This window comes from Scomber scombrus, chromosome 3 (assembly GCF_963691925.1).
Source record: "Scomber scombrus chromosome 3, fScoSco1.1, whole genome shotgun sequence".
Taxonomy (NCBI): domain Eukaryota; kingdom Metazoa; phylum Chordata; class Actinopteri; order Scombriformes; family Scombridae; genus Scomber; species Scomber scombrus.
This window is the reverse complement of record NC_084972.1, coordinates 9843940-9871795: the sequence shown is the minus strand read 5'-3', so window position 1 is coordinate 9871795 and position 27856 is coordinate 9843940. Positions and strand designations below refer to the sequence as shown.

Genomic DNA, 27856 nt, shown 5'->3' with positions numbered 1-27856 from the left:
CAGCAGCTTTAATAAAAAGCTAATAACTGGGCAGCTCATGCCGTACTTATACCACGGATCAGGGGCAGAGGGGGTAACTGGGGTGTGAAATAGACTCCAGTTAGCTGATGGACACATGAAAGGACTCGGATGGTTGCTTGTCACTCACACCAGCAGACCCGCCTTTGCTCCATCTGAAGTCAAAATATGAATCTAAATAGCCTGGAAAATGCTTTTTTTCTACCAATATATCCCAGATATGTACGGGGCATCACAGGAAGTCAGCTGGAGCGCAGACAGAGCTCACTGCCGAGTCTGCTCCGCCGTGTGGTAGGAGGGGTTGTAGTGACGCTGTTATCCAATGGGCACCGGCTTCCTCTGGACCGAGCGCAGCATCTCTGTCTCAGCGGCACTTTTGCGCCAGACAAGTAAGGACGGTCTCTCACTCAACACCCGAGAAGAAGAAACAGGACTCCGGGAATTACTGAAGGGGTATTTGGCGAAGAAGACGCATCTCTTTCCTTCCCTTTTTTCTTTCCTAACACGCGATTTTTTTTTTTTGCAAAGATGAGCGTTGGCTGCGTCATTCTGGCGTGCACCTTACTTGTGGGTGCATCCTCGGTAAGATGAGTTAATTTCCTCCGGTCTTTTTCGATAAAGACAGTAATGTGGAAGTGCTGCACTGCTGTACTGCTTACTCGGGCTTTGCAGCGCGCTGTGAGAGCCCTCGAGAGTGGCTGTAAAAGGTTCACTGTCCCCCGCAGTGTTGCGCTAAAGGCAACATGATGTGTGTAACCGAGCTTATTACGGCAATGTTTAAGGTCAGGAATATTTGAGCCTAAATTTGACGAAAAAAAAGTAACTTGCAACTATGTTCGCCAGCATTCCCATCCCTCTCTGCTTAAATAAACTGCAGTGCCTTGTTGCAGAGGACAGTGGTTTCCAAGAGGGGCTTCTCCTTCTGTTGGCTGCGATCAACTTCGTTTACGCACGTTTACGCACTGTCATTTCTCCTTTTCCACATTTCTGGGATTAGTGTCTAATTTGGCGACTTGGTTATCATGTTTGGTGCCTATTTTAAGGGGATGATTTAAGAAGTAAATGATCAATGAAGAGCTTACCATACTTTATTCTTCAAACTTAACCCCTATTCCTCCAAATATATGCAGCTGTAGTTTGTTGGGTTCTGTTGATATGCAGTCAGGGAAATATTGAGTTGCCTATATTATGCAGCAGAAAAGGGCAATATATTTTCTTTATAAGCCATAAATTGATATGATGTATGAGGTGGATGCTGCAAGTGCATTCTCTGGGGAATTAAATGCCTGCTGGATATGTAGTACTGTGTGCCTGCAACTATGCTTATATATCAAATGCGTGTAATTTAATACAAACATTTGGCTTTTTTCATTTGTCTCTCTCTCTCTCTCTCTCTCTCTCTCTCTCTCTCTCTCTCTCTCTCTCTCTCTCTCTCTCTCTCTCTCTCACACACTCACTCACACACACACACACACACACACACACACACACACACACACACACACACACACTTTCTCTTGAGTGTCTGTTGCTCTAACGATCCCATCAGCGTGTGACATGTACTGAATGTTTGAGTTAAACATCTCCTCTTAGCTTTAGTCATCGCTGGTATAATGGTCATCATCATTAGTGCCATTAGCATGATGTGTCATAATTTTCATGGTGATCACTGTTACAGCGTCCGTCATAATGATGATGACGATCACCATCATAGAAACCATTTACTCGCCCTTTTGTTCAGTATTTCTACAGTGCCTGTCGTGATGTTTGACAGTTATCTGGAGCAGGTGTCTTTAGCCCCAGATGTGGAATTTCCCCACTGTGACCGTCCAAGTGCACCATACTGTAGTCTAAAGCAAATCACTCACTGTAGCCAGAGCGACTGCATGGTTCAATATCAGTCTGAAAAGGCTGAGATCAGCCTTGTGACCCCGTGGCCGCAAGTCAATTTGCCAATACTTAACAGGCCGTCTTGTTTTATTCCTCAGGGGAGTAAGGCAGGTCAGCCCCTTAAACCTCCATGCAGACCAGGCTTCTCCCAGAACTTCTACACAGTGATTGTCTCGAGAGACGTACTGCACGGCCAGAGCATTCTCAAAGGTAAGTCTGCCGCTGCTGGATCTCAGTTACCGACTGATGATGTTTTCTTTTCTCTGCCCATATGTGACCCCAACCTCACAGTCTGATTGAGTGAGAAAGTGTGTGTCTATGTGTGTGTTGGGTGGGTGGGAAGAGAGACTTATATTATGGCGTGGGGGCTCTCCATCACTCCTAAAGAAGGTCAGAACAGACTCTGGCTGTGGCTGTGCAACATAAGCAGCTTGTCTTGCGCGCAGGCTTGCATACGTTCAAGGAGAAAGATCCAGAGTTGGGATGTAACTTGAGTAGAAATAAATCTTGCAGAGTGATTAAACATGACGTGACAGCAAAATGTGTAACGCACTCTGTTCAAGGGTTGTCATTTGATATGGAGCTTCATTGATGAATGAACACCTAAATGCCAGCAATTGCAGTACAAAAGCAACAATATGCTTCTTCTTTTTTTTTGATTGACTAGACAGCAGGCTTGCAGAGCAGACTCATTTAAATGGCTTGTTGCCTACACTGCATGTTTGTAGCTGGAAGCTCAAAAAACTTTTTTTTTATTACCAGTGTTCATTGTTATACATTTTCCAGCCTTTTTTTATTCCTTTTGCTTTTCAGAGGAATTCAATTCTGTTTTTATTCGCTCCATTTCTTTTCAGGCAGGCAGCGTACTGCCTCTACTGTGAGGTTCATCTCCTGCCATGTGAAATTATGCTGTGGCTTCTTCAGTCTGTGTCTTCTATTTGCTGGTGAATCTTTGCCATAATGGAAAAAATCCCTCTAAGTCACATCCTAGACTCTCAATTTGCATAATTGACAGATAAACAAAATCTTTGATATGTGCAAAATGGGTTTCTATAACATGGACCATGTTATAACTAAAGCTTTAAACATCTAGAACTGCAAGATGGTGATCTACGCTGTAGGTTTGCGCTGTGAGTTGGGGGGTGGGACTAGGTTTTTGGTAACATTTGGTTTTATACATTTCCTCCTATTTCTTCCCTGTAGCCTACTCTAGGCTGTTACTCACACTCCGGGTAACAGCTCAGCAACAGTGTACAATAAGCTTAGCTCTCCCCTGACACTTTGCTTTTATAGCCAAATATTTGTCTATTGTTACGTGAAATGCTATTTGCCAGGAGGAAATGGCATTCTCATTGTAACAGCTGTTTGAGCATTTTCCGGCTCAGAGCAAAACAATTGAATTATTCTGGAGGTTATTTTGTTATTTAGGAGGCTGACAAGGACAGTGCAGCCGGTCAGCGGGGAGCGTGTTTGCCTGAAGGGGCTCTGTGCTCAAGGTTTCTGCCTGTTTGGAAATGGACTGAGGCGTCCTTACTGACCCAAACAACATTAACACAGTATGGTGTATCTACTAGACAGATGACGTATGTTGCTTTCTCCTGCTCAGTGGTTGTTTGCGTTAGCATCTTTTATGTGTGTCTGTGTTTGTGTCTCAGGGGGATGTTGGTGCACACACATGTCCTGGTGCACATATTGGTTGCTGACACAGGTCACGGCAAAGCTCAACTGTATCCATCTGATTTTGGTGATGTGGTGCATCAGCTCAGCTTTGATCTCATTTCGCATCGGCTTCCAGTCTGCATCTCTCTCTCTCTCTCTCATTTTCTGTGTCTCTGTGTTTGTTCTTTGTGAAAATCAATCTGAGAGCCATGCTGTCCTCCCAACTGGCCACTCAAAGGGATATGGGCTGCAGCACCTTAAGTCCTCATGCAATGATTAATGTGCAGAGGCTACCCTTACTGAAGGTCTGTTTTTCTATACAGTGGGACACAAAGCGGGAGGACGCCTTTAATACTAACGCAACAATATGTATAACCTGAAACTGTCACTTCCCAAGAAAATGAATGGGCCAGGGATAAGTTGTGGGAGGGTCTGCGATGCTGGCTAGGGGGTTGCTGGACCGCTGTGGGCCATGGCTGTTGTCTCTCTGGAGAGATGGATAGTGAGCGATGGTGGATAAGGCAGAGAGCTGTGGCCCAGCAGGTGCAGTGTGAACCCGGCTCCCGTTTCCAGTAGCTGAACAATGTTGGGACTGCAGCTCTTTTCATGCTGAGGGGGAAGTGGCAGTCGTTTTGCCTCAATTTTCTTGTTTTGTTTATGTGTGTGGGTAGTTTAGCAGTGACTACACTGTACTTTTAATATCAAATTCATTAACAACAATCTGTGTTAACTGAATGTGCTGTAAATATTTCTCTCGATGCTCTGGTTGTTTATGCCTAGTGGATATGCAATGTGTTTTGTCTGTGCTTAAAGGATCAGATTATATGAATGCTTTCCATTACTGCTGCTGCTCTTTCCCCCAAAGGCACAGGATAGTGTTTTAAATGTTTGAAACCACTGATTTCCATTCATTTCAATATTGAGTGACAAACAACTTAAAGAGGCTTCAAATGTCAGTTATGTTGTCATTACTTTAAAATCAACCTGCAACTTCATCTTCATTACTATGTTAAAATGCCAAAACACTGAAACAAAAACAACTTTAAATGTTTTGATGATTTGATGGAGGAGGGGAATTTTCTCAACCCATATAGGATCAGTAGCAGTAGTTCCCAACCTGGTTGCCCAGTTGCAACCTCCCTATCACAGATTGTCTCATGATAAATGCTATAATGTGTTTTGTAGAGTCTTGAAGAGGTAAAACTTTGCAGGACCTTCCACGAAAAAAAATCTTTCATAGGATAATAATGTTATGACCCTACTCAGATGTATCTTGCGACTCCTTCGGGGTCCCAACCTTCATGTTGGGAAACTCTGCTTTACCCTATCTGAAAGCATAAACTTGGAGATGAATGTTTTTCACTGGACAATGACAAACTAGAAACAAACACAACAGCATGGCTTTGAAAATGGCCAGCAGTGATTTAAATGATACATGACTTTTAGTCAATACACTACAGTATGCTAAAACAGTGGTATGGACCTTTAACCTTTCTTCTTTTTCTCTCGTTCTCTCTGTAGACAAAGTCAAGTGTCTGGTCAAGACTTGAAAGGTCATTTTTGAATTGTAATGCATCATTCAGTGCCCCCTTCGGTCATTCTTTGCTGGCTTTATAGGTTAAAAAGGCTGTTATGGGTTTGTGGTTGACCATAAAAGACCTTTGTTTAACTAACTCACGAATCTCTGTGCTGCTGCTGCTAAGTTGTGCTGAATAAATCATCCCATTCTTCCATGGACATGTTTGTCTGAGAGCTGGGTCAGGATTGGAGGGGGAGGCTGTGGCACACAGGCAAGCAGACAGCCGGGCTTGAGTCGCGGTCCGTGCAGATTCCCGCTGTGGGCAGATAAGCCATGAAAAGAAATATTCCAGTGTTTGCACATCGCTGTGTAAACCATCACCTCGCTCCAAGAGCCGGAACAGACACCTAGGAACACGGACAAGGGGATGTGGCCTTAGCACAAGAAAAAAAAAAGAAAAGACTTGAAATACATTTCAGTCAGGATAGTGTCTCTTTAAGTCACTGTCAATGCATATTTGGAAAGACAGCAGTGATGAGTTTCACCCTTTGCCCCTTCGCCAGTTCTTAACGCAGGAGAAAAGACAGCTCTGTGTGATTTAGATGCCGGTCTCACTGCATACTTTACTTTATGTTGCTAAGATTTTGTGACAAAGAAAATGACTTTGATGGATTTACTGCATTGCAGAAACCTCATCTTTGGAGAAAAATCAATTTCAGTTTTTCAGTGAAAGCATTTCAGAAACGCAGTAAAGGGCCACTATGTTATGGGAAAATGGAAAAAAACAAAAACAATGATGATAACTTAATGTCTTCTGTCAGACAGCAACAAAAGAGATGTGCCTATTCCTTAAACAGCCACTTTGTCGTCTCAACCCTACTCTGCCCTTTCAAAGAGAATATGCTCTGTTTCATTCTTCTGTTTTTTCTTGAATCACAAGTGATGACCTTGCTCAATTAAATTTTTTTTTTTAAATCCACATTTGGGTGCCTTTCCTTGCTTCCTTCATCCCAAGGCTTTAAATTTAAAATTGGGTCTTTTTTGCAGATGTTAAAAAAGAAAAAAAAATACACACACTGTACTTTAATCTGAAAGATTAATTTAAGGAGGATCATGCCTCCATCAGCATACGCTTTCGGCATGGATTTCCTATTGTTTAATTCCATCTCTAAAAGTTACACATACAAAATGACTTGTTACATGACCCCAATTAGACTGCGGCAGGAAAAATCTGGCAAGGAGCCATATCTGCTTTGAAGCAGCCAGCTCAGTATGCGCTGTGCTGTAGAGAACTTCTGACTCCTAACCCAGCATCCAAAGTGACAGGGCTTTCATAAGTACGTCCAGGCCCAAGAACTGAAAGGTGGGTGGATGTAAGGGGGGAGGGTGGGGAGGTGGGTGGGATTACGTTTCCAGGCATTTGATAAGCGGGATGCCATTTTCCTTCTGACTCACGGACGTCTCTCTTGTCCTCCAGAGAGTCTTTCATCTCTGCAGCCAGGACCTGCAGTCTGTGGTGAGCTGATAGAATACAGGTACAGAAGATGAGCCACATCATTTCTCTTTATCTCGCCTGCCTTCTTACCAAACCAAGCTACGCTCCTAGATCCCTCAAACTCCCCACAACATGACATACACGCTGAACCAATTCCATCCAGCAAGCCACCCAAGATATAGTACATGCCACCGCACAATGCTTTTCATCGTGTTTTGTAGTCATTTCCTCTGTGGAGGTAGTAAGTTTAAAAAAACGGGTTTTGATAGATGGGAAATCGGCTGTCAGCAGAAATATTATTGCCTCTTGTCAGGGCTTTCATGTGAATTTTATTAGTTCTAGTGCACTGATCTCCACTGAGCTCCCCTCGCTGTATACTCGTATTAGCCTTAGTCTGATGGCTGGTCGTTGGGTCATGGCATGTACTCTCGTGGAATTTCACTACGACACATATAGTTTCACTACTTGCCCATCTGGAGCCCGTTGAGAGACAGCAATGATTCATTTCAACCTCTTCCCATTTAGACGTAGAGGAGCTGTCAGAGGCCCGAACGCCCGAGACTCATGCTGCTGTGCACGCTCTCTGCTCGCACTCCGCTGAGTGAGATTATGCAGTAGATCTATATTTCCTGACAAAATAGGGGTGAGCTAATTGTGCCCTGAATTCTGACCTTCAAACGGAGGTAATCGCGATATTATCAGACCTTTTAGATTGCATCTGCAAGAGCTGGTGGCTCAGGGTGGAATCATAAAGTGATTATATGAAAAAAAGAAGAAGAATGAGGCACTTCTGATGGTGTTAGCCAAAAAGAGAGTCCTTGGCAAGGGATTAACGGATAAGAAAGAGGACTGTGTTGGACAGGGAACTGGAGACTTACTACTGTATTTCAGGAGTTAAGACAAGGACAGATTTAGAAAGAAGATAAAGTATAAAGTAACGTTTCTTTGATATTTTTTGGAAACAAATTAGTTATTAGTTAGCCCTCCTGGTGGTTGCCTCTCTTTACAAACCAATACCTTATGTACCATTGATGACCTTGTACTTTGTGAATACTATTTGCATTTGTTATCGAAAACCTTTTTTTAATTGATCCCCCCCCCCCTTTTCTCTCAATCGATGTGTATTAGCGCTTTGCATCTCGGTGCACTTTAATGATCGGTGGCCTTGATTAAGACTCTATTGGCGTTTTGTTGCAGTGCAGAAAGGAAGACTTTTCCCACCAGGAGACCTCTGTTTCACCTTTCAGCTGTAAGTGTAACCCGCAATCTATCAGTTCATTACAAAGGTTTTTACCCCCTCCTCTAGGCTCCAGGATTTACATGCATCTGAATACCAATCAGGCCTTACAGTATAAAGTGGGGTTTCTTCAGCTTGAATTATTCACTGACGTGTTATCTTGCCTGCCTGTATTGTCACAACACTGTTCACTTCGGTGTCATTTAGGTGGATTATTGGATAGATTTATTACAGATTACAATTAATAGACAAAAGAAAGGGGTTTAACTACAGTAACACTGCAAAATAAACTGAAAAGAAATGCGTCGGTGCTCAGTGCGAACCTCGTTGCTCCGAAAATAATGTGGAAAAGCTCAGTTTGAACCGGTTTTTTCATCAGTCTGAAATTGTGGCTCAGTGCAGCATCTTTTGATTGGCTTTGAAACATGTCAAGCTTTCTTCTTCCAATACACAAGGGAATCAAAAGCAATAATTTGCTTACTGTAGAGATTGCAATTATTCCGCCTTTGTTCATCACCGACAGTTTGTGGTTTTCACCTCTTAGTTTTTCTTTCCAGCCTCCATCGAGTTTGGCCTGAATGTTTAGAGTCTTATGTACCACTTCTGGACATGTTGTAATTACTCTGGAGTGGATCTCTATCAGCTCATGCAGTTGGGGAGGATTCACAAGTCCTCAGACCTCTTTCTAAACACAGGAGAAGGAGGAGCAGGAGTTGGAGACTGAGGACAGGATTAGATGGAGGTAGAACAACAAGGATAGAAGGCATTCTTGTGAAGCCCACCGTGACATTTCCCATAACTCCAGCATGTCAGACAGACGTGTATATTTTAGAAGGACATCTGTCTATTGGTTCCAGACTTACTGCACTCTACCTCCACCTCTACCTAACTAGCACCCCCACCTCTCCACCCTCCTCTTCATGCCTGAGTCAGGGGCTCAAAGTGACACACTGCTTCACACTTTATTGATGAATTATGGCCAAGCGGTTTGACCTTGTGCTGCCACTTGACCTCACATGTTCTCCAGCACTCATATCCTCAGTCTGCAGCACTGGAGGAGATGAAAAACATGGCCCAATCAAAATGATTTACGTTTGGCTCGACTCAACACATAGATCCTTCTAAGCTGCTGCTAAATGTATCTCCAGAGGGCCTTGCTGTATTGTACTGTACAGCCATTTCTGAAACCACAGGGCTTTTGCTATTCTATCGCCTTAATTAAAAGACTATACTGTCAAGATGCCTTTGTTCTACAAATTCTAATATCAAAAAGGTCCCTTGCCAGAGAGGGGTTTGTGCTCCACTTTGTCCTTTGGATTAATTCAGCCTGGAATCTATATTTGATCAGGGCGCCCGCGTGCTCTCGCTCTAACCATATTCTCTTGTGCATTTTTGTTAAATTGCGAGAAAAAAAAAGCCTTGCACATTTATTTATTTATATTTGGAGCAAAGTATATTTTGTGCATTGTGTGTATATGTGTGCGTATGTGTTGGTAGGCAGCGCTTCATCCAGAGGGTGATTATTTTAAATGGAGAAATTAAAGGATTAAAAAACAGCCCAGTAATCCAGCTGTCAATCTCACGGCTCATTAGTAAGCAAAGGAGAGGGATGTGGGGGAGAGAGAGATATACAACACACTTAGAGAGGGAGAGAGAGAGGGAAAGAGAGAGATAGAGAGAGAGAGGGAGAGATAGAGAGTAAGAGCGTTAAAGGTGTAAACTTGTCAATCAAACAGAAAGAAATATTTCCTGAATTAACAATTTCCATGACTAAAATAGAGGCATCGATTTCATCTTAGCAGTGAGGCCGTAACTGTTAAAATTCTGTATGCTTGAGACTGTTTAAATATACAAAAATATGACATTTTGTTAAATTTGCAGCTTTTGGTCATAATATACCACATGAAAGCAACATGAGGGTTTGCGATATCTCATTATTTCTATTCAAAATGTGATGATTTGCACTCTCTCTAACAGTCTTGCTGTTAGAAAATGAGACGTTTAGGTTGAGTATATGGAGCATGATGCCTTACATTAGAAACCAGTTTAGGGACTCATATTTTTATTGTACCTCCTAATAGTAAAAAGTCATATGCCAAGTGATACCAGAATTTATGTGGGCTTCGGTTCACATACGCTTATATTTACAGTTTTAAATGAATGAACGAATGAGTGCAACTGCAGTGATGTACTGTATATGTAAACAGTGTGTGTGTGTGCTGCAGATTAGCCTTGGTGCTGAAAGATATACAACGTCTCTGCCATTTTTCACCAGGCTCTGAGGCACATAAAAGAAACAGTTCGGGAAACGATGGCACCATAAAAGAAAATAGAAACACAAATCCTGACTCCATCATAAGAAAAAAAAAGGGGGGGGAGGGGGGGGAAATTGCATCCCCTATGGCGGTGATGCTTTTCGAATTTGATTGTATCAATTTGCTGTCTATTTTGACCTGAAAAAGCTGGCTGTGTGCAGGCTTATTTGCTCATGCACGGTGACTTGTGGATGCCCACTTCTCATGCAGCTCATCTCATTTAATTTGAAACGCAAACGTCTTTTTTCACAGTTTTTTCCCTCCCATCAAACTTTCCAATTATGATTTAGAGGAAACCATTGCTTTTTAATCATGTTGTCATGCTATAGACAAGCTTTCTAGGTGTATTTCTTCTAAATTAGTGGTAGTTATTATCTCTAGAGCAGTGATTGGCTTGCTTTAAAAAATAAAAAATACAATTGTTGCAACAGCATAGAGAACTCAGTTGTACTTTCTACTAACAGGTTGTTTTGAAAGAGAGCACTCTGGCCAGGATTCAGATGGCTGATTGGAAATCACAATACGGAAGCACACTTCGTCCGGTCTTGATGCAGATTTGTCTGCGGGAGCCCGACAAATCTGCAAATATATTTTGCTGACAAGTATAAACAGACGATACTCTGGTGTAGAATTGTAATACAACTTAATCCATTTCTGTCTCCTGCTCCCTCTTATCGCCAGCTCCGATGACAGTAAAGAATTGAATCTTTTTATGTTTTTATCAGCTTTCCCTTTGTCCGCACGTCTGTCCATCTGTTTTGAGCTCATCATGCAATCACCAGCTCCCTTATGAATCCATTTCCTTTAAAAAAAAAACCCAACTGAGACACCAAACAAAGCGTGACAGGACTTTCCTGATTTCTATTTACAGCAGCACTCACACAGGAACGGGTCACACACAACTTGTATCCCACGCACATGCACACACTGACACACACTTAAACACTTACGGTAGAGGTTAATTCATTGTAGCACAGGCCCCTGTAGGTATCTGGACAAATGTTAAATGTGCCATTACACTATTAGCTTTGACCTCCAGATGGGTTTCTTCAACATTATAATAAATTCACCTGCAGACTCGTATGTTCCTGATGTTTGCCGGACAAGCGCTTAGTAAAACTGCCAGGAAAAAAAAAAATGAATTTCTAAATCTGATTATACCTTTTGGTACTGCTTATTCACTTCTTGACATATTGGGGCGTGATGTGAGATGCACTGCAAATCTTGATTAGAAGATTATAGCCATCTGCTGGCATCAATCAGAAATCCACCTAAAATATCATATTACTATGCCAAAGATGTCCCGGTCGCAGACACAACAAGGTGCCTTTTGTTCTCTCTACATAACAACAAGGAGTTTTTGAAAATATGCTTAAGCTTGACGTTTGGCATCTTAGTCTTTTTTTAGCAAGAACCTGGTAATGTGTAGACTTGCAGAGGAGAATCTTGGGTTCAGAACCCACTTTTTTGATTGAAATTGGGAGCAAATCAATAGAGCCCTCCTTTTTTGCTGGCAAGGTGCGATGCAGACACACGCTGGTAGCATCGATCACAGCTTCAGTTGAATCACAGTTTTCCTCTCCCGCCCCACTCTGTCTCTCTGTGTGCCTCTTCCCCTCTTGTTCTCTTTCTCTTGTCTCTTTTTTTCTCTGTAGCCTCGTATAGGTTTTCAGATAAAAATAATAGCTCCGAGAACCAACAGAGAAGAGAGGCATAGAGGACGAGGTGGGGGGGGGGTAGTGGTGTTGGTGACAGTGTTTGTGCTCTGCACCACAACCCAGCAGTAAGACAATAAGAGGCAGTCTGACTAACTGTGGCCTCTGGGAATAGAAGCCTTCTTATTGCCATAAACAGCAATTTAGCCTGGGTAAAAGACAAACGGATGCAGCCATATTACTGTGTCATCATGATTACAGCCACTACAGGGCTGTGGCAAAGTGATTGATGGCTCTAACATCCAGACACCTATTTAAATCCAGCGTCAAATTTATAGCCACGCAAACCAATCTAACATCAAGGCTAATCCCGATGATGACACAGATGAATGAAAGATGTTTGACGCTAGCTCCGAAGGATACGGTTTGTTGCTCTTCAGCATTGCCGTGCCTGCATTTGTGATGGTATTTTCTCACGACAGCTTGTGTCTGTGCTTAGGAATGTTGCCTTTTGATTTGCAGCTTACAGGTGACGGGCTGAACATGCTGTAGTCATTTCTAAGCTGCATTCTGACCAGAGGAGATGGAAAGCTTTGAGTAGCTCTCTAAAAGTATCATTATGAAACTGAGAGTTAAACGTCCTGGTTGAATAAGCACTAGTGCCCTGCAGGGCCATAGGCCTACCCCGTATAACTCACCTGTCATGAATAAACATCAACCATCCGTAGATATCTGGTTGGTTTCCTGATTTCATGTGGTGATTCACAGCTTGATTTGCATTTCTGTTATGCCTTTCCAAGATTCTATTAACCCATTGAAACACCACACAATTCTTTGACCATAGCGATGTTTCTGCCTGTTATTTTTAACTGATAGCTTTTCATGCTTGGGTCAGGTTCAGGGCCTGTAGAGCTCATTATCGTAGAGCTAGGGTGGATGTTGGCAACAATACAGAACCCATTTCCACCTTCAGGCCCCGCAGCGTGTTAGATGAAATGCGAGGAGGAGTTGGAAGAAGGCTTGAACATCAGTGCAGTCGCACAGTATATCTGATCAAAAGAGCCAGCTTTATAGAAATCTGTGCAAAGGGTAAACAATGAACTTATAGTACAGTTACAGATGCATTAAACATGCAGTGGATATTGGGCTTGGCATGTACAGAGTTCATTTCCATAGTATTTGTGATGTCGAGACATTGTAAAGATGAAACAATATATTGATGGCATTGTTACAATAATAGAAGCCTCTTTAAAGGACCGGTGTGTAGGTTTTATTGGCGCATGTAGGAGAACCTACAGTGTCTGCGAAACTCTTGAAAGACATGAAAGGCTTTCTCAGGAGTCAGTGTTTGGTTTGTCCGTTCTGGGCTACTGTAGAAACATTTTTGTGCTACATGGCAGCCTCCATGGAAGAGGACCCGCTCCTCATGTAGATATAAAGGGCTCATTCTAAAGTTACTAAAACACTATGATTCTTATTTTCAGGTGCATTACACTAATTAAAACTAAAACATTTCTGTCAAGTCTGTTCAGCTAGATGCCACTAAATCTGCACACTGCACCTTTAACTGAAATATCCCAGTGCAGTGTAAAAAACCCATTACATTAAACACTTACTGGCTGAATGAATCTAATTGAAATACAGAATAAAATGGAGTCCTTATCACAGATGGTTATTTTATTATTATAGTTGATTGACTTTTGTATTGTCCACAGTGGGGCTAAAAGTAGATGATTCTCGACTGTCTCTTGCTTTAACGTCCACACTTCAGTTTTTTTTCTTCTTGTAGCTACATGTATTATTACTTTTCCACCAAGATATCACTCATGTCTTTAGTTGGATTTTTAGAGATATAACTGCAGAATATTGATCATAAATGAAATGTTGTGGTCATTCTTTAATATCCATCAGATTGTTTTTGGCAATATCATTTAAAAGATATGTAAAAGTTATAAAACATTTTGTTGCAATGTGAGAACTGTTTTTTGTACTCAGTGCTCCACCAGTTGAATGCACACTATGCAATGTGGTTTAGGGGATGCAGGCTTGCATGCAATGAAGCCACTTGTTGAACCACATGCATATTTTATCAGTCGTTAACAGATTTTGCACCCTACTTCCTTCACATTTATCCTGACAAATGTTTATAATGCGCGTGAACAGTGAGCTGCCATTAGCAGGAAAGGCAATTAAGAGAAACAGCTGCGGATTGAAAAATTGAGCCAATTTTATTAATTTAATGACTGCATTTCCAGGCCCTATTGTCATATTTAAGCCAGTTGTTGTAATGTTAATGCAGCTCGGTTTCAGACGGTCTTCACACAGCCACACAGGTGCACACGTGCTTAAAGGGTTTCTGCAGTTAAGTTACTCTGTGAAATCCCATTAAATATCTCAAGACTTGTTCTTCGCCTCTAATTCACAGCGTGTACTTTCATTATAATTTAATTTTAGCGTTGATTTCTCAGCTGCCAACAGAGAGGAAAATGCAAAAGAATTGCTAACTTTGTCTCGTTAATAGGCATTAAGGCAGCCTGGTTGTGGTGCCAAAATGTTAGCTGTACCCTGCAAGTGTAGCACGGATGCTGTTTTCACAATATTCTCTTAATCATCAACTCCCCTCAAGTCATTTACACGTTTATTCAGTCTGTTTTCACTCCCAACTCATCAAATACTGACACTTTGTCACACCCCTCTGCGTCACTTTTTAGTGCACTGTGTACCTCTTAACTTCATTTTTCATTGCTCAAGGTTGTCCAAAAGTCCATGGCAAAAAGTGGACTTAGCTGGACTTTGCAGCAGGAGACCACTGTGTTCACTTCCTGCGTCCAACCGCATTGCAAGTGAGCATTTTAACCCAAAATCCTGATCTGTCCCTAACCAAGTGGTTTTTGTGCCTAAATTTAACCAGACCTTGACCACAGTGATGATTTGACTTGAAAGTGATTTGTAACAGTTGGTGCAGGCATGAAAGATATGTCCAATTGAAATATATTCTATAGATTAAATTTCATGAACTGCTGTGATACTGCATGATGACTCAGATCGGTTTACATTGCTGAGTAAGCAACACACACACACACACACACACACACACACACACACACACACACACACACACACACACACACACACACACACACACACACACACACACACACACACACACACACACACACAAACGCAAACATACACTCACACACACAGACTGACAGAAACAAGAGATCATTTTATTTGCTGGTGTAATTCTATCAAGCAAAGATATCATCACTAGCCTTAAGCCTCTTCCTCCCCCCTCCTCTCCTCTACCCTCGTCTCCTCACGTCTTGTCTCCTCTCTTCTCTCCCCCATCTCCTCTCCTATTCTCTCCCCCTCCTCTCCTTTCCCTTTCCTTTCCTTTCCCATCATCTCGTCTCCTCTCCTTCTCCTACTCCCTACTCTCTATGCTCCCTGTTTTCAGTTTCTTCTTTTAGATCCAATTTGCAGTCCTCCCTGTTCCTGCCTCGCCATCTTTCTCAGCTTTAGTGTATTCACCAGCCTGAAGCTCTGTGTGAACTTCTCTTCACACTCTGGAGATTGTATCTGTCGTGCCAGGGAGAAATGGAGCAAACAGGGGATAAGACATTGACGGTGGCTGTCCTTTTTACCAGTATCTTATAGAATATATGATACATGGTACAAATATGTATTTATTTCTGTGTGTGTGTGTGTGTGTGTGAGTGCACGTATACTTGAGCTTCCTCCCATTTTCAATAATCTTACCACACACCACCACTAGTCAGAGGCAGGGCCCTTGCAGGCTGCATTCTAAATACTCTCAAGGCTGGAGGCAAAGCAACATGAATTTCAATGAATTATTAAACAGGATTATTTATTTACTTCCTCCGCACCCTGAACCACCTAACTGGCAAATCTACATAGCATTTTTTCGAACCTGTGGCACATTTGTATGCATAATTTACTCTCACGACTGAATATTTTCTTTAGGATGTCAAGTTTAGTCTCTTCTCTGTGCACCTGTGGGAGTCAGCGAAGTGGACTTTGACTTTGCGCAGTGCTGTAATTCTGATGGACTTTGATTCCTCATTTCACTGCACTTATCTTCATGATGAGATTGATTTTTAAAATGTCAATTAGCATGATTTGTTTTGTGGCTATCACACGGCCCCCTGAATTTGGCTTTGTTTTAGATTAATGACATTGTGCGAATGAAGTGGTATCGCTCTGGTGGATGAGTTTGTGCCGTGTGTGTGTGTGTGTGTGTGTGTGTGTGTGTGTGTGTGTGTGTGTGTGTGTGTGTGTGTGTGTGTGTGTGTGTGTGTGTGTGTGTGTGTGTGTGTGTGTGTGTGTGTGTGTGTGTGTGTGTGTGTGTGTGTGTGTGTGTGTGTGTGTGTGTGACGATGTTGGCTGTGGGAGAAAGAGATGAATAAGCGAGCAGAGCACTGGAGCCCTGCCAGCCCGTGAGACTCGGACGCACTGCAGATGAACCAAACCTCCATCCATTCACATGGAGCTCATCATGGTGTGGTGACAACACGCTCCCACCGTTGCTGTGTCTACATGTGTATCGCAACATGTTGACGCTTACTGTAATTCTGTTGCAGTTTCCATTAACAGATCTTAAGGGTGTGATTAAATATCAATCTAAACCTCATGAACCAACAACCTTGGTTTTATTATGATGTTTTGATGAAAAATCTAATGGTAAACATCATTATGCATTCATGAAACCCTGCCTTGGATCATTAATGGTACAGCACACATCAAACATGGCACCTTAATAAAAAGCTAACAGTCAATGTATAACTGAAGCACAGAGTGTGTGACCTACACAAATAGCACACACAGATGTAATGTAAATCAAGGTAAATGAGATGACACTGCCATTCCTGCTATCTGAATTTAAGCTTTCTTTACACTGCCATTCATCCACTCTGATGAGGTGTGTGTGTGTGTGTGTGTGTGTGTGTGTGTGTGTGTGTGTGTGTGTGTGTGTGTGTGTGTGTGTGTGTGTGTGTGTGTGTGTGTGTGTGTGTGTGTGTGTGTGTGTGTGTGTGTGTGTGTGTGTGTGTGTGTGTGTGTGTGTGTGTGTGTGTGTGTGTGTGTGTGGTCAGCTGCTGTGTGAGAGACAACAGAAAGACTAACACTGCGGTGATGGAGGATGCAGCAGGAGGGCCGTTACACTACAGCAGGATTCTCCAAAATGACTGCCAGGGGTGCAGCATGTGCCTGATAACACTGATAGAAATGTGAGTGTTTTGTATCAGAACTGACTCAGTTAATGAATGGAGCCTTTAGGGCTAATAAATGCACATGCATTGTACTGTGTTATACAGGCTTTCTCTGTAAACACCGCCAGTCAGGCACATACACTTTGTTTGATGCTAAAATGTATGATTATTGAGGAACTGTTATTAGTTTTACCATAAAGGTGCAAGAAGCTGCCTGTGCACACACATGCATTTTAAACACTGGTAGACGATAACATTACTGTGGCTCAGTGAGTCTTTGTGGTGCGATGGACATCATTTGATTTGAATATGCATTTATTCACACACTGTATGGCACATGAATTAAATAGAAATGCAAATGCACACAGGCTAAACATGCTAACAGCCGGGAATTTACAAATTGTCTTTCACCTGCCAAAATCTTGATCGGGGAAGTCATATTTCGAATGCAAGATCAAAAGTCAATTTTTGCTGTTAAATGACATGCAAAGTGCTCTGAGGAAGAAAAAAGACAGAAATTGAGCATAAATTGCTTTCTCTTGCATGGAAACCCAGTACCAGAAAAGTTTCAGAGGGCGCAAAGAGACAAAAAGTCAGAGATGCCCTCCCACACAAAAAAAGAGTAAACTTGTGTGCAGCTGTAGCTCTATGGCAGCACATTGTTGCCACCCAAAAACCTCCTTTTCTCATTATAATGAGATTTTCATCCTCTCCTTTTCTGGATACTGTGTTATCTCTCATTATTAATAATAAAGAAGCTTTTATAATTACATACCACCCAACAAGATGTTTATTACAAATAAATAAATTATGATTAAGTTGAATAGTTTAACGCTTTAAAATCTCTGTTAGATGATAAAAAAGAAAGAAAAAGAACATTTCCTTGCTATGAGAGACTTATTCTTCTAATGGCACTTATATGACGCTACAGCAGTTTGACTAAAGCTTCCTGGTCTTTCCTGTCCGTGCACTGTATTCAAGAGAGGGAATATGTTTCAACTGAATGTTCACTTTTACGCATCAGGTACACAGCAGACCTCCAATCTCTGCCTCTCTTTGACCAGTAAGGCCAACAGGGTGCTGCCATCATCTCCTCTACACACCCAGTATGAAGTAGAGTAACAGTAAGACCAAACAGTGATTTGCTAAGTCTAATTTTTATGCCTATCAGATGGAGCATGTGCATGGAGGAGATCCACATGTACAGACAGTGTCTCTTGACTCTGACTAACTGGAGTAATGTATGAAGAACAGTCTCTTTCAGTTAGGCTACAATGTCATTATTGAAGAACCCACAGAACAAACAGAACATGGTGTCAGAGGATGCACTTGAAGAGCATGAACAAATTTCAAGTTAGCAAAAAAGACATCTCAATCTTGCTTGATCATACTAGCAATGTAAGCCACCCTATATACATCAGCGAGTCAGCAGAGGACATTGTTAGCCTACTGTGGGAGAGAGAAGACCTAACAAGGTGAAAATAGAAGGATTACACCCACCCACAGAGCGCCACCCTTGAGGTGAAAAATGGAACAAAACCAGCAAACAGAGACAAACAAGGAAAGACATATGGTCGATGTGGCATGTAGCATCATCCTAAAAGATGTCCAGCATATGGCAAAACATCTAACAAATGCAACGAAAATAACTGTTATGCCCGATGCTGTAAAAATCAAACCCAAAAATGCAAAGTTCATACAGCACACAAGAGTGACACTGAGGAATTCTATGTGGATGTAGTGACAAAACAATATGGAGACTGGAGCTCAAAGCTAATATGTTATGATATATACTGAGTTCAAGACCAGACCTGAACTGCATGCAGTAAAAGTGAAAGTAAGAGGATACTCACGATTAAACACCAAGAAGAATAACGAGGAGTGCTTATGTGGACATGATCACAAGTGGGTTGCCCATGGCAGTTGTGAAGATGGAGCTCATAATAATTAAGACACACATAGATGAAACTCTAAGAAAACTGAGTAAAATCATCATAGATGGATGGCCCTACATGAAGCACTTTCCACCTGCCCACCTAACATCAAAGAGTACTGGAACTGCAGAGCGGACCTGTCTGCGGTGGAAGACATAATTTAAAAGGGAAGTGAATCATCCCGATGAGTCTGTGAAATGAAATGCTCAAGAAGATCCATGGAGAACATCTTGTGATTGAGAAATTCAGGAAAGGAGCATGGGAGGTGATGTACTGGTTGCGGATCAATCAGGATGTGACAAATAAGGTGTCAATTGCACAACATGCCTGAAATATCAAGCAAGCAATCCTGCTGAACCACTAAAGCCACAACAAGTGCCAGGCAGTCCTAATCAGAAGGTAGCTGACCTGTTCGTTTCTGAAGGGAGAGACTACATTGTATTTACAGACTACTATTCTCTGTATGCTACGACAACGGTCCGCAATTTTCTAACGTGAGTTTCCGACACTTTACTAAAGAACGGAACTTTGTGCACATAACGTCAAGTCCTCACTACCCCACAGTCTAATGGAATAATGGAAAAGTCAGTCTAGACAGTGAAGAGGCTGATGCACAAGGTAATGGACAGTAACGTATACCAGAGCCAAATTGTGTACATGGGCACAGAAAGCAACCATTCTCAGCAAAATCCAACCAAGGTCACTTTCCATTCAGACAGAACACTGTGCTGTTCTGAGAGAGATTGGTCGAGATCTTCTCGTGGGACCAGCCAGAGCAGATCAGAGGACTGATACTGCCGAACAACCTCAGCACTCACTAGAAAATCCATCACCTGAGGCACCAGCTCCAGTTCAAGAACAAACTGTCAAAAGATCTTCAACACATGTATAACCATCTGAGAGACTCATTGAACAGATTTAAAGACACTTGCTTGGTTGAAAGTTTATGGTGTTATAATAATATAGTTGCACACTGGAGTTGAGCAGAGTAAGATAAGAGTAACTTGCATTGATGGGGATTAGTTAAGAGTTTAAGTTGAGTTTGTAATAGTTGAAAGTTACTCTCATAAAAGCAGACTACTACTTTTATTCGAAGAAAGGTAGATGCAGTGATAAGAGCAAACAGTGCCTAGTCTCATTTGTATGCCTATCAGATGGGGCATGTGCAGAGAGGGGTTCCGTGAACTGCACGTGTACAGTGTCTCCTGTAACTACGTGACTATCTGAAGTAATGTATATAAAGAACAGCCTCTTTCAAGTTAGACTACGGTGTCGTTATTGAAGAACCCACAGAAAAAACGAAACCGAGTGGAACCATAGGAAGTAGTTTGATGTGTTAGCTTGGTGGTGTATCTGACAGTGCTGAGTGCGGGGGCTTGGGTCTGGCAGGGGGCTCCCAGGGGGGGCTTCACTTCGGCACTACTTGCTCCTGAATGTCTCTCTGAAGTGCAGGGGGGAAGGTTAAGTGCTGACAGGGGTGTATAATGGCTTCCTTGGGTTATTTTATGTTGAGGGAAAGAGCTGTGTTGCGTTGTCATACGTAGTCTGGTAAATGCAGCTGAATCAAATCCAGCTGAGCCGAGCTGAGTGCTGCAGTGCTCAGGTTACACGGCCAACATAATCATCAGAGGGGAGGTATTACTCAGGCCAGCACGATGCTGATGCGCTCTGACATAATAGAATTTACAGAACGTGTGAAGGAAGTTGCATTAAACATACCTTCCTTTCATCACATGGGCATGCACTGCACCATCCACAGCAGGGTCTAAACAGAGGAGGGCTGCACTGATGACACGCTGTCAGGGAGAAACAGGGTGAGGAGATGAACAGGGCTAACGTAGGCAGACAACACCGCTGTGCCTGCTGTACTCTCTATATCTGCCTTTGTTTCAGTCTCTCCCAGTCGTCTCTGTACTTGCACCTCTCTCTATCTCTCCTATATCATCATTTTTATTCCTGCTTTGCTCTTTGACATTTATCCCCCTCCTCATTATTCACCCCTTCTCTCTGAACACTCTTTGGTGTGGTCTCTTGTCTAGCTTGTGCTGAACCTTTCTGTAATGTCTCTGCCTATTTTATTTGTTTTAGTGAATCAAGGCCACAACAGTGAGCTCTGGCAGGCCTCTCCATCATGCTCGGCCCAGTGATTGATCTCAGATGGGCTTCGGGAGACTAAGGACTAACAAAACAAACTGAGTGCACACAAGATGCGTGTGAAAACGCCTCGCACCGCACCAACACGCTTTTCCCAGCTACAGCTGATTTCGAGGAAAAAAGCTAAATGGCAAAAGTTTAACAAATTGAATTCCTGTCTTGTCTACCGTTTGATTAAGATGAAGCAATTTCCAGCACGTTTCTCTGCTTTAGATGCGAACACTCACAGTAAAAGCCCTTTTATTCACACTTATTTAGATTAGGCTCCATCAGCCCATTAGCATGGATGCTGTGGACCCTTGGCAAGAACTCTGCTTCTGACATCCAACTCAATCATTTATGCTGGCCGGTGCCAGTGTCCATGTCCAGCACAGAAAGATGGCACATGGGCAGGGGGTGGCAGCCTGCTCCTCAGATGGCCTCACTGAAATTGTACAAATCACCACAGAGCTAAATAAATCACATATTGTAATGAAGGACTGTATGTACATTTTGTCTATACAGTTTCCGCAGCCACTCTTAATCAGCCGATATTTGTTCGACAGCCTCCTCTCTCAGTGTCATTACAAAAGATGAAGCTCCCTCCAATTACCTCAGTTTGATTTTGCTACATGTCTGAAATACGATCCAAACCGCACCACAGTTTGCTTCCATTGATAACGAAAGATAACAGTGAGATCTCAGAAGGATGTCTGAGCGAAATGGTCGGCTCATTCCACAGATTACTGTTACGTGTCGGGCTGCGACGACGGAGCATTCAGAGTGTGCACGGCATTGTACTGTACAGCAGGGAGCGATGAGCAGGGACAAGCGGGCGGCGCAGAGAGGGAGACCTTTGGGTGGAGAGTCAGAGGTGCACAAACTGTCCTGAGACGCAGCAACAACACAGCGTCATTGTCGTGAACACATTATCAGAAACTACTGTAGTGAGTGCTCTAGTCTCTTGTTTGCCTTCCCTTTCGCTCTCCCTCTGGGTTTACCTTCACCCCCCAACCCCCCCCCCCCCCCCCCCCCCACTTGCTCTCTCATGCCTCTCTCTGCTCTTGTTTCCATTGTTCAGCGATGCCCTTTAACCTCTCGCCCCACTGGCCTCTTTCCCGCATCAACACATTCCATTAACAGTAAGTTACTTCATTTAGATAATTCAGTTGCAGCCTGTTAAGGTTGGCTTGAATTATACTTCTGCCATTTTTTTTCGTAATTACATTCAAATGGGTTTCAGGGAGAGGGGGTGGGGGAGGGGGTGGGGTCTTATTGCCATATGATACAAATTCCGTCTAGTTTCCCATTATTGTTGTTCACTGAAATGCCACCAAATGTGACATTTAGACCATCCGAAGAAATGTTTCATTTCTGTAAAAAAGGCTTTGGATTTTACATGATTAAACTGTGGTAGTCATTCCCAGTGCACATATTAGGCCTGTTATTGTACGCTATCTATTCAGGAAGCGTTGAATCAGGGCTATACTGGGAGCGGAATGCCAATTCCTTTTCAGGGTGAAAGCCGGCAACTGAAAACACTAAATCATTACTCTTTAATTGAATTGGAGTTGTACTGTTTTTCCTGGTTATTTGCTGGAACAACAGAATCACTTCTCATCAGCTCGGGCATGAGAGAGTGAGTTATTGAGAGAATGGGGGGAGAAGGTGAGAGAGAGAGAGAGAGAAAAAGAAAAATGTCGATGAGTGAATGAGGTAATGAAATTCCCCTGTGGCTTGTCCATCCCCGAGCTCGGCACATTAATGAATGAGCAGAACTGGCCTGTCACTCTGGAATTGGAGCACGCACACAACAATAGCCCTTCCCCTGATGAGGAGTGCAGTGCAGGAGCGCTTCAATTTGCTTCTCTTCTCCCACAGAGCTTGGCATTCAGTAGAGCGTTCCTTATTCAGAGAAAGCATCCGCGGCAAAATAAAACTAGTGCCATCTGCTCCATCTCCCCTTGCTTCCCGCCACAAAGCAGATGATTATCAACTGGAGCCTGTTCAGCTTCAGCGGAGCACTGGAGCATCTCAGCCAGCTTCCAAAATATCAACTGTCTGAATTTTGAAATTTTTGACAAGTTACAGACTTCCTGTTTTTCACATAGATTCTCTGTAATGTGCTTGTTCGCTGCACACATGATCCATTGACATTTCTCTGACATTTGAAATACCATGCATAATTACATTTTATGTAACAGTCTGAATGCAGGCGACTGTATTCTATATTGTTAGCAGAAATACTATGGTGATAATGGGCCACATAGCGTTGAGTAACAGTGTGTGCTTTGAAGGCTCATATTTGGTCTTTTTCACTCTCTGCACAGACAGACATTCATGGCCAAGGGACAGGGAACACTAAAAATGGAGACCAACGGGGGTCCATACCCTCCAGTGCTTGTCTTTATGGAAAGTGTGTATCCCAGCAGGCCACTGTGTCACATGTAGCGTGAGGTCCACAATAACATACCACTTACTGTGGCTGCACGTGCAGTTTTATTCCTCATTTTCATCATAGGGTAAGATATGGTTATATTCTGTATTTTTCTTATTATAAATCAAACTGAAATATTAGAACCAATAAGGAATTGATCCTACTAAAAAGTATCATCTGTCTGAAGCATGATACAATGTATGTGTATCCTTATATATTCCTTATTCCATAGAGCTCCATTGTCACCCAGAGACAGATTAAAAGACACACTTTAAGGAGACACAACCGTGCACTGGGTGACCTGTTGTCTCGTTAGCATGAAGACACACACTGTTATGTATTTTAAGTCTATCTCACATATACTGTTTGGCTGCTGTAAATACCAGCACATCAAGTCGGTCTAAATATAACAAGAAATGAACTATTCACTCCTGTTTGAACATTTGATAAACAAGTACAGTATGCATCTGTTGTAGGAAATGATTTAGTGTTTTTTTTTTTCTTAAATGAGACGATCGATTTATGAGCCGTTTATAAAAAATTGATGTACTGTATTCATTGACAATAACAAAAAATATGCGACCTTGCCAGCCTCATTCCTTTAATCAGACTAATCACAACCTGTTTGATACTCCTACATCAGTGATGCTGTGTTCATACAGAGTACTGGTCTGTATAAAAGTGTTTGCTGGACTCTATTCCTTTGTGTCTCCCTTCTTCTTTTGGAATCTGGGAGATTTCTCAGTGCAAACACCAAATGCAGCATCATCCACTGTGGCATTCGATATGAAAGCTTTTCTCTTTCATGTAGATTAGTGGCATTCTCTCTGCTAGTCACCCTCACACTGTTTGAGACAAGTGTATGTCCTGCCTGTCATTGTACATACAATGTCCACCCTATCACAAAATGGATTTTCAATAGAAAGGGCTCCCTCCCCTCCGCCCTAATCCGATTTGCAGCCTATTTGGATGCCTTATAAAAGCCTTTAAGTCTGCCGCTTGGCTTGGCTAGGCTAGTCTTTTTTGTTTTTACATCACAGACCTGTGAGACAGAGACGACATGAGGACAGGGAGAGAAAGTGGAGCAGAGAGATAGAGGAACAGGGATGAAGACATGGAGGGACAGAATGTAACGCAGCGAGGCAGCCACGCTGAGCAAGAGAGACAAACCAGCATGTAGACAGGAGGACACACAGCCACTGTGCAGGCTTCACAGTCTCTACACTGCTGCTTTTCTCCCAGACTGAGGAGCTTAAGCTGAATAGCTTAAGCAATAATTTATCTACCATTCATATGAAAAACGGAACACATGCCGACAGACAATAGCACACACGGTAAACACACAAGCGTACACAAACACAGAAAAACAGAAACAGGAAAGATTACAGTCGAATGATATGAGGGGATTGTGCAGCGAATCAATTATCAGTGCTCCCATCCGTGTCAGGCAGGATCATGCTACGAGGTGAGCTGAAAAGATGGGAGGTTGCGGGGATTAGAGCCCACAGTGAGGAGCAGGAGGAACAAGAAAGCCACAAAGGAAGGAAGATGTCCAGGCCCTCAAAGGAAGAGTTTTTAGACAGGTCAGGCTTTGAAGAGAGAAAGCTTTGGACCATAAAACAACATGCTGGCTTATTTTGTCGAAGCTGTACCAACAAAGTCGCAACACCTTATAACCTGTTCACGTCCTGTTATGTTGCACGGTGGTGCCTCCTTTGATAACACCAGGTGAATGAGCCCAAGCTGAGTCCCGCAAGTTTCCAGCTGTCAGTGTTTGTGTTAAGAGTGGAACTCTGGAGAAATAACAGTGTGGCTTGAGAGGAGCTTTACTCCAAGCCATGAGGAGGCACTGCACTGGAGCTATCTAGTGCCAATCCCCCTCTTTAACACTTAATATGTGTGTGTATGTATGTGTATGTACGTGTGTGCGCGCGGGTGATTGCACATGTGTGTAGACATGGCTATTTGCATGAGGTTCACATTCATTAACAGTTCATACTAGAGAGCATAATTAAAAGCTTGCTGTGTTTGTAATTACCCTGTAGCACCTGTTCCCCCATTGCATGTCTCCTCTGCCCACAATGTAACACTCACTATTACATTCTCTCATAGGTGATGTGAAGGCTCAGGGGCACAATTTATTCTTTAATGTTAGATGAGATTCATGAAGTTCTGATTTGACTCATTAAATCAGAAAAGTCATTAAATGGGATCAGAATGAGAATAAATGTGAACATTGGGGCAATGCGTAAGCAATGGAAATGCAAATAGCAAAGGACACAAATATTTAAATGTGGCTAATCTAATATTTATCCCTTTGATGCACAATAAAGCAGGAGGCCTAATGGAGACATACTGTAATGGAGCCAGCAGTGATAATCAAGTTCACATACATGAATCTGCTACTGTATCTGGGCACGCACACGCACGCATGCACACACACAAACATGACACACACACGCAAATTTAATTCTGTGAAGAAAGGACATAACAGGACTGTTGGCTGCCCTTTAAAGGGCTCTGCATCTGTGATGAGTGTGTGTGTGTGTGTGTGTGTGTGTGTGTGTGTGTGTGTGTGTGTGTGTGTGTGTGTGTGTGTGTGTGTGTGTGTGTGTGTGTGTGTGTGTGTGTGTGTGTGTGTGTGTGTGTGTGTGTGTGTGTGTGTGTGTGTGTGTGTGTGTGTGTGTTGTTATTTACACAAATTGGTGTTAGAGTATGAGAAAGGGCCTCTGTAATGCGTAGTGATGCCTATTTCTGAAGAAGTGTAGCACCAATGGGAAGGGACGACCCTCAGGATTCAGCCTGCGACACTGGTGGACTGGTCTATTGAGTCAGAAGCCCCCCAGGGAAAGAACAGAGAGATAGGAGAGTAGTAGTAGAAGAGTTAAGGGAATGGGGATGAGCTGCAAGATGATGTTTCTTTACCTTGGGCATCACTCACCTGGGTCGCTATTACTCTCAGCTTCTGTCTTTCTCTACTCTGGTCAGATACAGGCGGCAGTTGTAGTGCGAGAGAGAGAGGAATGTCAGGGAAATAAAGAACAGGTAGTTTATTAAGTCAGAAAGAGTAGAAAAAGGAGAGAGACCTGAATCTGTTATGTATCCTTTTTCCTGTAATGCAACTTGATAGCATCTGTCATTACAGCGGGGTCTCTTCCTGGAGAACACCCACGTCTCTTCATCTCCACGCCTCCAGTTTCTGTGAGGATTTCTGTTATAAATTTGGAGTCTCCAAGGCCAAGTCTGATCATCACGGTTATTCTTTCAGGCTTTGGAGGCCTCCCCTCGCCTGCCACAGGAGACGCTATGAAATGGTTTTCACAAGCTGAGCAGCACTCCTCATGATGAGTAAACTGAATGTGATGTGTAAAAACGTTGCTGTGCCCCCTTTAACAAATGACAGCGGTCAGTGGTGAAAAGAGGGCAGGAAAGAGGAGGGAAAGATGGGAATAAAGGTTGTGATTAGATGGAAAGCAGACAGATGGGAGGAACTTAGGGGAATATGTAGTTTGAATGGGTTTATTGACTCCATTGCTTTTCAATTCAAAGCAATTCCACCTTGTCACAGACTGACAGTAAATTCTTCTAGAAACCTATAAGGTCAAAGGTGGATGAGTAATGACTGGTCAGCACAATTAACAAACGGATAATGGCTACCATCTCCCACCTTCCTCCTCCTCTGATGGCTTTGCAAAGCAAAGCTTGGTAATGACACTAGTTTCATTCAGGCCACAGTGGGAATTTCTTTCAGCTGATAATGACCATTTGGCCAATTTTCTCTCTTTTATAAGGCCTACGCTCCCTATTTGTCTGTGAATCAAAATGTCTCCTGAAGGTAAAAATGTCTCCTTGTGGGGTATAATTTAAGGCTGTGTTCCCACTCGACCTGACTACATTTTAAAACATCTTTTTTTTCTGCCAACCACATTAAGTTGATGTTTTTCACAACCTAAAACAGCTTTTTCTTTAAAAGAAATTGTGAAAATGTCATTTTGTAGTGTTAATGGGGGAAATAAAGCTTTTTATAATGACGTACACAATTGGATGCTGTATAGCAGCGATATTAAGTTGTACATTTTGTGACACCTCTAGCTCTCCATGCCATCGCTCATTTTGAATGCCAGAATCACACACTTTAGGTTTTGTCAGCTGTACTAAATCATAAAATAAGACTATGGAGAGCAGGAGGTGAGTGAACAGAGGTTTAACCTGCAGAGACTCAGTACAGTCACTGAGTTGTCTGTCATATTTACTGGATGTAATACACCGTTTTGTGTGCCCCAACAGACAAGGAAGAAAAAGAAATGTAGTCATTTTCCAATTGTTTATTAGT

General features: G+C 42.6%; 1 protein-coding gene across 1 annotated transcript in view; it reads left to right on the top strand.

The window, feature by feature from the left end:
• Positions 1-478: 478 nt before the first annotated feature.
• Positions 479-27856, top strand: part of cdh4 (cadherin 4, type 1, R-cadherin (retinal)) — a 191207-nt gene continuing 163829 nt past the window's right edge. The window contains exons 1-2 of the mRNA XM_062415383.1: positions 479-600; positions 2007-2118. Of these exons, the coding sequence (XP_062271367.1) occupies positions 547-600; positions 2007-2118 (166 nt within the window). The 5' untranslated portion in view covers positions 479-546. The remainder of the gene's footprint in view (positions 601-2006; positions 2119-27856) is intronic.